General features: G+C 43.1%; 1 protein-coding gene across 3 annotated transcripts in view; it reads right to left on the reverse strand.

Annotated features, from left to right (window-relative positions):
• Positions 1-12,274, reverse strand: part of MRAS (muscle RAS oncogene homolog) — a 44,113-nt gene that overhangs the window by 15,760 nt on the left and 16,079 nt on the right. For 2 of the 3 annotated variants that reach the window (XM_083574773.1, XM_083574774.1), the window contains exon 2: positions 1,000-1,210. The exons of the other annotated variant lie outside the window; for it this stretch is intronic. In XM_083574773.1, coding sequence (XP_083430899.1) covers positions 1,000-1,192 — 193 coding nt within the window. In that variant the 5' untranslated portion in view covers positions 1,193-1,210. The remainder of the gene's footprint in view (positions 1-999; positions 1,211-12,274) is intronic. 3 annotated transcript variants of the gene reach the window in all.

The following is a 12,274-nucleotide window of genomic DNA, read 5'->3' on the forward strand; positions in this document are numbered from 1 at the left end:
TAAGGATGGAGGCTCAATGAACAGGTTGCCTGCAGGGGGCTGGCGCTCAGGTTCTTATGAGTCAATATGCTCAGGAGACTTCTGTTCGCCTGCCTTGTTAAAGCATTTTTCTTTGGCTTCAGATTTGGAGCACCAGCACCAGACTGGCCTCTAGCAAAATAAATTATTATTATTAATAATAATAATAATAATAATAATAATAATAATAATAATACTCTGTAAGCATCAGATTTAGCAGCAAATAGACAGAAGATGTTGGGTGGTTGCAGCAGCGGTGGGAGAAAACAGGAGACTAAAACAAGTTGTTTGATCCAAACTGCTCAAAACAAAGGTGGAATTAATTTAGTGTAGCAAGATTAATTCTTGGATTCCAGCCGTGTGTGCATAAACATTGCATGTATACAAATGCACTGAGTTCGTGAGCAACTGGACAAGCAGCCCCAGGAGAGAAATGATGAAAATAGCTACGTGCAAAGAAAGTGGTAGTGGTTATCAAAAAACATCCCTTGCATAATAATTCACAAGTTTATGAATAGCGCCTGCCTTGGTTACCTTTATTTTCTTACATTGTTCTCTAGTAAAAGTAAAAGTTCAAGAGGGGGTCGGATTTCTTTTCAGACCTGTAAGAGTGCTTTTCAAGTGCACATGTCATCTGAAGCAAAAACAGCAATGACAACAGCAATGCTGCCTAGCAAGATAAACATATTTTTGAATACCTGGGCAAAACACTCCATTAAAGCCCCAAACGCCTGTGTGTTCTGGCCATGATCCCCCAAACCAAAATTTCAGTGATTTAAATCATTATCATTAAAATAACTTTCATTTGGAGAAGAAATACCAAGGGCAAATCGGAATAGCTCCACTTGATTCTTGCATCTCATTTATCTGTACTGAGATACTGTACAACATATGCAATCAATAAGATATATGGAATTTATGCACACACAAAAGTTGAGCAGCATCAGATGAAAGCCCATCAATTCAAAATAGGTGGCTCACCATCTAGAATGGCCCACTGCCCATCTATCTCCGTATGCTTCAGGTAAGAGTCTTCAATAGTTGGATCGTAGTCTGGCACAAAGATCTTCTGGAAAAACTGAATGGTGAGGGCACTCTTCCCCACACCCCCATCTCCGACCACCACCAACTTGTACGTGGGAAGGTTTTCACTTGGAACAGCACTTGTAGCCATGGTACCGATAGGTTAGAACTGGAAAAGAGAGAGAATTCTTGTGTCACAACAAAATAGCATGCAAGCTTTCGAGTTCTCCAAAACTCTTTGTCAAGATGATGGTAAGTGAGTATTTGGGGGTGAGTATTGAAAAAAGGTAGCTGGTAGTAAAGCTATGGACCTGGCTCTCATAAGAGCCTAATATGAAACACAGAAGGAGGTAGCAGTCATGCAGATGAGACTCTGCAGGTACTATGAAGGAATCAAGGAAGCCATATGTCTCCCTAAGGATGGCGTAAAAGTCAGAGATGAGAAAATGGCCACGACATGTTTCTCCTTCCCAAAAGCCAATGGTGCAACTCACTCCCAACTATCATCCTACAAAGCCTCATTTACATCTCTGCTGCCTCCTCCCCTGTTATGTCTTAAGACTCTGGCAAGATGATCTTCAGGTCTGAGTAGGTACATGTCGTAGTAACCTGCCTGATAAAGCACTTGTGTTAATAGGGTTGTATTGTATCATCCAGTCCCAGTTAGTGATCTCACAGCCTCATTCTAGGCCAGGAGTAGCCCATGTGGTTCTCTCCAGAAGTTCTTTGACCACAACTCCCATAATCCCTGGCCACTGGACATGTTGACTTCACCTGATTGGAGTTGTAGTCCAAGGACATCTGGAAGACACCAGGTTAGCCACTTCCATTCTAGGCTAACTGATGTTTCCAGATCCTTTTCAATGCAGCATCATGTACTGTTGTAATCCAACTTGGAGGTACCAACACTTGGACACACAACTGAAGCCAGGAAAGGTCATAGTTGGTACCCCATCCTAAGCTGCTAAGAGAGTTCTCCATTCTAAAGAGACCACATGTGTCTCATTGTCATCTGCAAACTACAAACCTGATCCTTATAAGGGAAGTATAACCCCACAATCTCCTTCAGAACAGCTGGAACCCCACTCACTCGGGGCAGGATGAACCTCCCACAAAGATCTCTGTCTTCTCTGACTTGGATCTCAGCTTACTTGCCTCCACCCATTACCACATCCAGGATTTAGCACTACCCCTAAATTTTTAGCGTCTAACCCAGGTTTGGATTAGCTTGGCTTCATTTGCAAGACAAGCCTGATTCAAGGTCTGTAAGTGGGGGAGACAGGAGACAAAAGATGGCGGGAGACCTCAATTCTTCTCTTCCCTTCTGGTCAAAGTCAATACATAGTCCATGCCTTTTAGAAGAGAGCATGAAGCTCAGAACCAAAACATCTCATCTTGCCAAAAAAAAAGAAATAAAAAGTTATCTGGGGGGCGGGGGAAGCCGTTCTGAGTATGTATAAACTCCTCGGCTGAGAAACTGCTCATGACAATGATTTACAGTATCCATGGTAACCTGTGTGACGTTGAAATTGCCTAATCCTGTTATGAAACCTGCAAAGGGGGGGGGGCACTTAGATACAACAACAGCAGCTGGAGCTGCCTCGGCTCGGTGTTCCTCCTTCTCTCTTCCAGATGGTTCTCTCAAAATCTGTAGCTTTCAGATTTAGCAACAGCTACAGGACGCTATTGCTGTTTAATTGTGGCCATGAAGCTGATAATAAAAAGAGAGAGAAACGTCCAGTGTTACAGACTAGGCACCAAATCCCTGAACAATGCAACAGTGGTGGGCCTGCGCATGGCTTTCCTTAGGGATCACCCAGTGCACCCAATCATTGCGAACCTGTATCTCCCAACCTGCTCTCTGTCCCAGCCCAACTGCACAGGAGATGGAAATGATAAATGATCACCAGTGAGCCATTTGGAGCAACCTTGTTTGTTCATGACACATGTCCCCAGACGTACTAAGCCTCTGAACATTGGGGTTAAACCAATCAGGAGAAGACGGACTTCCGGGTTGGCGCCATTGTTTAATGGCGGATTCCCTCCGAGCTCCGGAGGGAATCGGCTCCGTAGCGTCTGGGTCTGGCCTCTGCGGCGAAGCGGAGACCCTTAAAATCACAGGCGCGGATGCCTGTGAACACAGAGACTCGGCGGGCACCATTTGCGCCCCCCCAATCCGCGACGGAGCCTTTTTAAAGGCTTCGGAACGGAGGCAGGGTGGGGCGTGGTGCTGAGAGTACTCCCTCGCCTACGGAGTGAAGCCGCAAGCCATTGACAGAGAGCGCCAACTTCTTCCAAGACCGATTGGACTCTAAAATATAAACCCGTGAGTAATACGGAGATTGGAATCTTAAAAATTTTTAACTTTGGATTTGGAACGAGCGGGAAGGGGCTAAAAAGGAAGTCCACCCCCCCCTCTTTGTAAACAATTTAAAGCAAAGGACTGGGCAGCTAAGGTCGAGAGAATCTGTTTCTTGTTTCTTTTTAATGAAAGACCCTGACTTCACGGTTTTGACACTATAAGAAGATTTACTGGAGGATAAAAAGAACTTTGGGAGCTGAAATTTCACCCCCCCGAGACCCGGGAACGTCCTATGAGAAAGCCTGTTGTATTGAGGATTTTGACAGCTGTCAAGTGAGCTGTCAGCTGGAAAAAGAGAACATTGTTTCTGCTGTTTTTGCTGGTTTATTTGGTACATCTTGTTGAAAATAAGGAGGGCTGATACAAAATAACTGGACTTTTGGTTTTGAGCCGAAAGGAACATTAAGGAACTAAAATCCCCCTAGAGGGGTAATAGGGACACTACACCACAAAAATGGCTGGAGTATGTAAAATCCAAGCAGAATTGGACAGAGCACTCGTTCTCTTGGGAAACTTGCAAGATGAATACAATGCTTTGTCTACAGAGGTATCATTACTACACTGGACAGTAAACAACAGTTTTGAGCCTGATAAGGACTTGAAACAGGAAGCCTATTCAACTGAACAAATAAATGAAACTGAAAGCGTAGATATGATGGAGCAATATGTTGTTTTTGAAGAAAATGAAGGAGGAGCAGGAGATTTGCAGGAGTCAAAGGAGAGTTACAATATGAGGCCTGACATGATGACAAAAAAGGACAATAAAAATTGGATGTGGAAAGCCTGGTCTGAATGGGACTTTGGAAAATGGAGAGATCCCCTTTGGAGGAGATCTGAAGACCTGAGGATTACAAATTTGTTGAAGGTGAAAGCTGGAGCTTTGGGGACATCTGGATCTGAAAGAAATTTGAAACAAAAGTTGGAGCACCCCATAGGCTTTGCTTTTAAGGATGGAGGACCGGCTGGAAGTAACATGGATTCTGTTGGGCCGGAGCCCCTTCGAGACTTGGGGCTTAATATAAAAGACTATCAAAGAGACCGGCAGAAAGGAACTGAGAGAGATATAAGGGCCTCGGACGTGAGATCTCCAGGCTAAATAAATAACATAAAGACTGATGGATATTGGTTGGGGACTGGAACCGGGAGAAGGGTGGGTGGAGGTTGGGAATCCAAAGGGTACATAAGGATAATTTGCTTTTTATATTTTGCTAGTGGTAAGGAAATTGGGTAAATCGTGGAAGGGAAATTTTGGTGGACTTTAGGAAAAAGGCTTAAGAATAATTAATGAGGTATAAGTATTGATGAGTGATTTTAATAAGGTAAAATTGGTTTTTTCTTTTTAAATTAATTGAAAATAAGGCTGTTAGAAATAAATTGAGGAAATGGAAAAAAGAAGTAAAGTAAAACAATAGTATGTTAGAACAAATGTTGAAGTTAAGGTAAAGAAATAAGTTAAGGACTTGCTGAACTGACAATTTAAATTGGAATACAAGAAGGGGAGGTGTGAGGAGGTCTGAGAAATAAGGTTAAGAATAATAAGTATCAGAAACTTTATGTGGTTTTTCTATTTTTTTTCTTTGTTTAGTTTTGAATATTATGTATTTTTGTGTTTTTTTTCTTCTGTTTTGTTTTGTGTATTTCTTGTTTTTGTTTGTTGTGTGTTTCTTGAAAATGCCAATAAATATTTAATAAAAAAAAAAAATAAACCAATCAGGAGAAGCCATCATCTTCCTGCCCCTGTTTCGGAATTGCCAGGGTCCCTGGGGCTGGACTCCTTCCTAAATCAGACCTACATTCGTCTAGTCCGCAATTCTGTAGTCTCCAGCGTATTCTGGTTGGTTCTCGCATACCAACCATTGCCTGTTTCCCTAGCTCAAGGCAACTTTGCTTGGAGCCCTAGGAAATCTTGTTGCTCCAGCTCAGGTTGGGGGCTTATACAGGAGCAGGAAGCTCCAGAGGAGATCATGAGAACTCAGAGATGGAAGTAAAACTGGTGGGGGTCAGTCATGACTTGAAGCCCAGATGGCTGAACAGGTGTCTCTCCCCATAACAGCCTACCCCTTATAGCTGGTATGGCAGAGGGAGGCCTTTCTTGTTATTGCACCATTGAGGGAGATTCGCTTGGTGGTGACACAGGGTAGGGTCTTCTCTGTGGTGGTGCCCCATTGTGGATTGTTCTGCTGGAAGCAGTTCTGGTGCCAGAGCTTACAGCATATTGGCACCAAGAAAAGACCTGCCTGTTTGCCTGGGCATTTATGGGACATTAGCTGCACCTGGGAGCTGTAAGGAGGATTTTTATTAGTTGCTGGGCTGAAACCTGCCCTCCAGTTTATCAAAAGATTTATTTCAGTTCAAAAGTGGCTTCTGTTTTTTGGTCTTGTTCTAATGGCACTATAGAATTCACTGGGTATGAGTTTTTTTTATTATGTCTTGTTGCACGGTGGCCAAAGATTAGGGTGCACTTGCTCTCCACTTGAGATTTTTTTTTTTTGTACTTCAGCAGCCTTCTGGATCTCAAAAATCACCATGGGAGGAGTTACTTTGTGGCATCTTCTCCTGAGCTTTAATGGAAGTGTGGAAAGCCAAGGAGGATGGCTACCAAACGCCTAAGATTGGTGCACTCACTAATACTGTTTAACGGAAGTCTTTCCTTTTGCATTTTACGTACCCCCAAAAATGTTCTACGTGCATTTCTTTAAAAGTAAAAAACCCAACAACTTCATTTTAAAGCAACCAACAAAAAGCTGTCAGGTGTACCATCCAGCTGAGGTCTTCAGGGAAGGTGAGCACTTAAGAATGCTGCAGAGTACAGACCCCTGGAGAGATAATTTGCAGAACAAAACAACGCTCACAGACCTCCCTTGAAAGTAGGGTCAGCTCAACACAGCTCTGCATCCCATCCATGAGAATGTCACTGGCATTTTCTCTCCACCCTTTGAGAATTTTCAGATTAAATCTCTTTTCTCATTAATAGATAGGAAATTGTTTTGTTATTATTATTATTATTTAAAAAGGACAATTTTTTGGCACACCACTAGTTTTTATGAATGAATGTTAGTGGATTTATTTTTTTTAAAAAAATTCTTAATTGTTTAGAATGGATTTTTTTTTAAAATTGCATTGAAACTCTCCCTGGGATCATAAAACAAAAGTCAGGCTAAACTATACATTTAACAAATAAATAACAATAAATAATGGAGAGGGGCAAGCTTCCTCGAAAGACGGAGCTTGCTCTGTCTCTCACTGTCAATCTGCCCTTGCAATGTGCATCTGCAGCAGACTGGTGGGCAAAGGGGAGGCCAAGTGATGGACTATCAATATTGGTTTTTGCTTCCCTGGGTGTTTCAGCCTTATTAATGAAGGGTTTCAGAACCAGGGATGAATGCTGGAGTGAATGAGAAAGCTGGTCATTAGACCTAAAGGTACAGTCTCTATCTACTTCTATAGTTATTGCCAGCAGCTCAACACATGTCTAGGATCAAGCAATCAGTGGAACTACAGGGATGGTATCAGTGATAAATGGGAAATAAGAAAACGGGCACTTTAGAGTTGCCTTTCAGAATAAGAATGGACAATGACACCCATTTGTTAACTAAGTATGTGTCCTAGAATCTATGGCTAGATGCACCCCAGAACTTGCTGTGTAATCCATAGCGGTTTCAAGGTAAGTACATAAAGGTACCCACGGTGGACAGATCTATGTGGAAAATGTACCTGGAGGACAAAAGGTTTGAAAACCATTGCTAAGTACAGTGGAAAACTTTGTTCAGGACTGCATTTAAATGAACCAACCAAATTCAAATGTCTTAGACTAATACATTGGTGGAACACAACAATCCTTTGGATTCCTCTGAATTTTGAGATGCAGATCTTGGCTCAAAGCGGTGGCAAAGTGCATTAAAACACATATTTTAGGATTACATCTATTTCAAATTGTGTACATTGAGAGAAAAAAATATGTTTTTAAGATTGTGAGGAATATATATTTAACTGTAAGTTTTCACTTTTTAAAAAAAGTAATCACAAATTACTGCAAAAATGGGGACAGAATGGACATGTGAACATGTGTAAAACTGACATGGTCTGTTCGTCCCTAACTATGGCTTGAATGACTATTCAAATTTGGCTGGTTTATTTTTTAAAAAAACCTATGGCTTATATCCAAAGCAGTGCCAAGTCCTCCATTCCATTAGTGCAAGAATTTACACTTGTGCGCCCAAACTCCCCCCCCTCCTCTCCCTAAATCTGTTCTTTTGTTTTCCCCAAAGCCATGGGTGCATATGAGGGAAAGGGTGTGGGGGGAGAACTCTAATGAGCATGTGTTTATCCTTCCACTTTCGAAACAAGGGCAATGACTCCTGCCCTAACTCTCTCACTGCCGCCATTTCTAAAATTCTCACAAGTCAACTTGGTGGCTGAAATGAGAACACTTCTGTACATTTTCCTGTGCAGAGTGAATGACCCTTCAAGGCTGATTCATATGATGCTGGCAATTCTTAACCTCATTTTACGGCTGCCAGCTGTTCTCTCCCTGCTACCCCCCAAATCTCACATAAGGGAACCAGAGCTCCTCACCTGATGCCCTTTCCATCTCTGCTGAAAGAGCAGCACTTGCTTGCTTCGCCATCTATGTGGAGTGCGTTTAAGAAGAAACACAGTCCTGGAATTGCACAAAGGAACAGCCAAAGGCCTTTGCTCCTTGATGAACATTTAACAGTTATTTCGGGAAACACAAAATTATAGCTTCAGCGATAAAACCCACGTCACCGTAAATTACTGTGGTAGGCAGAATCAGAGTGTCACGGCGCTGCAAACTTTCCAAGAAGACAGGCAGCTAAAGGGCTGAGTGGAGAGTGCAATTTCACACACCCCTCCTGCTTATAGGTTAATTAGCAAAACTAAAGTGTGTCTGTAGATTTCCCAGGAGACCTGCAGTGTGAGGACAGTGTGAGGCACTTGCAAAAGCTTGTGGGATGGCTAGACGCCATTTTCATGCTCTTCTTTGCTCTTTTTCATGCCACTTCCAGTTTTGTGGTGATGTGTGCAGTCGCATGTAAAAAGGTAAAGGTAAAGGACCCCTGACAGTTAAGTCCAGTCGCAAACGACTCTGGGGTTGCGGCACTCATCTCGCTTTACTGGCTGAGGGAGCCGATGTTTGTCAGCAGACTAAGCCGCTTTTGGCGAAACCAGAGCAGTGCACGGAAACATCGTTTACCTTCCCGCCTGAGCGGTACCTATTTATCTACTTGCACTTTAACATGCTTTCGAACAGCTAGGTTGGCAGGAGCTGGGACCGAGCAACAGGAGCTCACCCCGTTGCGGGGATTCGAACCGCCGACCTTCTGACTGGCAAGCCCTAGCCTCAGTGGTTTAGACCACAGTGCCACCTGCGTCCCGCAGTCGCATGTACACATGAATAAATGGGTAATTGCCAATAGGTGTTTATATTCTCTTCACACTGCCCCCGCTTTTAAATGGAAACTTTTAAAAGCCAGCCCTGCCTTATTTCAGGGCCCACCTGTTGAGTGTGGCCCTAAACCTCTGCCCCAAACTCCTTCCCTGAGGGCCCCACTGTTCCCTGCATGCAGGTCCAGAACCCAGGGCATTGCAGCACATTGCTTTTCTCATTAAGCACTTTTTAAATCTCCTTACTTCACAATGAGAGGGTGAAATTTGCACTTAGACCTCCCCCAGCAGAAACAAATGACACACAAAAGGGCTTAACTTTGGCTGCACTGTGCCCTATTCTTTCTTCCTTTATTATTATTATTTTTTTTAAAAAAAATATTATTCTCCATTTTGCTCCTGGAGAACATTATTATTGTTCCTTTTTTAAACAATAAAAAATACCGCCTTCAATGAAAGTACTTAATGCAAAGGAAGCGATTCTCATTTCAGTAGTAATCACCGACACAGTGGATTTGAATTAACTAGGCAGGAGAAAGAAATCAGATACTCGAGAAGTCCATATGCCTGCCTATGTAGACATAACAGAAAGAAAGCTAATTCACACAAGGAGGAAATTGCTTGGAATTCCAAAATACCCCTGCCCTTCCTTTTAGCACAATCCCTGGAAATGGGCAAGTTCCCTCTTGGAAATCACAGCTTTCTAGTAAATGAATTAGTAATCCCTCCTGTTCACCACCCTTGGCTGTTCCAGATCAAACTTCCTCAAAACACCAGGAAATCAAGGGGAAACGTCTTAATTGCCTTTGATCACTGTTACAACTGTCACTATTTTGGATATTTCTTTTGGATGTTGCACAAAAAAGAAGACTTGATATGTGTAGTATGTCTATTGAACTTTATGGAAGGAGGGCGTAAAGCTGCAATATTTTAAAAAGAGCTCGTGCAGCAAGACCTGGTGTCACAACCAAAATGACAGGCATGCAAAGCAGCAAACTGAGCAGCGGCTAAGCGCTTCTCCCATATAATTCAGGCATCTGTTATTTCATATATATTTTTAATGCCACACAAAGGATTATCAATTAACTTGTCATGTATTCCCCGAATAACACAACTTCCCTTCCCCATGCAAACTTCTTCCAGGATGGGGAAATTTCTTAATGACGTCACAGACACCAGCCAATTAGTGCCATGCACAGACAACGTCTATTCCACTTTGCTGAACTCATCCCCCCACCCCAGGCTGTACCCGCGAAGGGAAAATGTATTTTTGAATTTATTTTATTTTATTTATTATTGCTGAGTACAGGCCTTTCCCTGGTGTGCTAGCTTTACTGCATTGCAGGAAGTTTTTGATGTGAAGCAGGGAAGGTGATTCAGAAATGTAAACTCCCTCCCCACCTCCTCCAAGCTACCCTTTCATTCTACAGGAATGGCTCCAGGATCCCATGGCTAGACTGGTAGCTGAACTCAGGCTCTCAAATATGCATCTATTAACACTTTCATTAGCCCTTTGTGGTTTGGCAGGGGATCTGCATTATGGATTTTAACATAGTAGGTGAGCACGTTTAGACACTACTTTGGGACAAGGCGCAATCATTTCCAACACCACAAAGCTCCTTATGCACATACACCTAAAGCTCTGAAATTCTGTACTCTGCTTGGAAGGTTTCAAAGCCTAGCAACAGCTCCAGGCTTGATCACTTACATAAACTGTAGCTGAGAAAGGTGCCTTCAGCTCTGAGAGCAGTAATTCTTATTTAAGCTCAAGACTCCCTGTTTCCATCTGTTCTCAGACTCTTAAGGGCATCTCACACTTGTTGCAAAGGAAGTTTCAATCCATTTTAGCTTTAGTCGACTACAAGCAAACAAAAACAGCAAATCACCAAGTTGTCAGAAAGGCCTATATGGACTTGTCTGCACATAATATAGTTTTGGAACTACGCAGAAAAGGCCAGTCTAGGATCACAAATCCTGTTGGAAGCTTGTTGGTACATGCTCTAGTGCCACACGGGTGAAAGGCAAGAGTTCTCCATCTCCAAGAAAATGGAGGTGGAAGAAAAGCAGCTGGAGCTGACAATTTGAGGGCAGGAAAATGGCTGGGGGTGAACGTGTTTCACCGCCACCATTGCCACCTTCCCGTGAAATTGCAATCTAAGCAGCTGCATTTCGTAAAACAAAAGCCACCTGTAAACACAAGATAACAGAACTACAGATTGCTTGTTGTTCTATCAGTAGGTGTTGGAGCACAGGGCTACACACACACAACATTATATTCAACATTCAGTGTACACTGCCATCTTGATTTTGTTGCTTCGTGCACACATACAATCTAGGCCTACTGCATACTTTACGTACCCCAAAAAGAGCTTTTTCACAAATTAGTTTCAGTCCAGAAATAAAATATCAATGCAGGTTGATTCTACATTACAATCCATTGTGTCCGAAGGGGTGGATGTGCTTCCAGCAACGGGGGGTGCACCCCCACACCCATGTTGTGGGTGGGTGCAAATACCAAGGGAGAAATTCAACATCATGCTGTTGATTGTTCTGTCTGGGCATGCATGCTAGCTCGCCAGATCCCCAACTCTGGTAGTTTTACTGACCCCCACATAGTCCATTTCAGATGGGCATGGAGGGCGAAAGGTGAAATTGCACCATGGAGGGCTTCCACTGATGGGACTCATGAGCTGAATCCTGCCTCAAGATCACAATTACTTTCCTCCTTCTTCGTTCACCTGGGGGATGTGCAGGGACAAAAAAGGCATGGATAACCTAATTACCATATTTTCCCGTGTATAAGACGCCCCCATGTATAAGACGCCCCCTATTTTTGGGGACTCCAAAATTTTAAACCTATTTTTTTTGGTAAAAAAATCTTATACACGGAAAAATTCGGTATGTAGTGGGTTTTCAGATAAGTGTCATGTATCCGCAGCCACCACAGTGGTAGAAAGGATCTAGACTCAAAGCAGCATGTTGAGGATGAGCACGGAAGATTCCTTATAGAGGAAAAACTTATTTGCATCACAAGTTCATGCACACTGCCAGTGGATATACTTTGTAACAGTAAGTTGTTATTGTTATGAATGCAAGGTCCCTCTGCCAATTGGCAAGAGGGGTTGGTTCACAAAAGAAAAGTGGCTTCAAGCCGCTTACATGCCCTCAGAACCTTAAGAACCATCATTTAAAGGGAAAGCAGAGGCTGCTGTACTAAAGGCAGGCCTCTGCAACTTGTGACCCACAAGAGCTCAATAAACCTTTGCTTTCTGTTTTGCTGTCGATCTGGGGCTGCAAAAATGTGTGTGTGTGTGTTCCTGAGCAGACAAGCATCAGCAGCTTCTGGGGCTAAAAGAGGACTGGGCCACCATTTGGCAGAGAGACGAGGGGCAGCAGCAAGGCGTTGATTCTTTGCTTGTCACACAGACTGCCCTACATCTCTCCAAAGCTGGATGGGGAAGGATG

This window comes from Podarcis filfolensis, assembly GCF_964270895.1.
Source record: "Podarcis filfolensis genome assembly, chromosome: 1".
NCBI lineage: Eukaryota > Metazoa > Chordata > Lepidosauria > Squamata > Lacertidae > Podarcis > Podarcis filfolensis.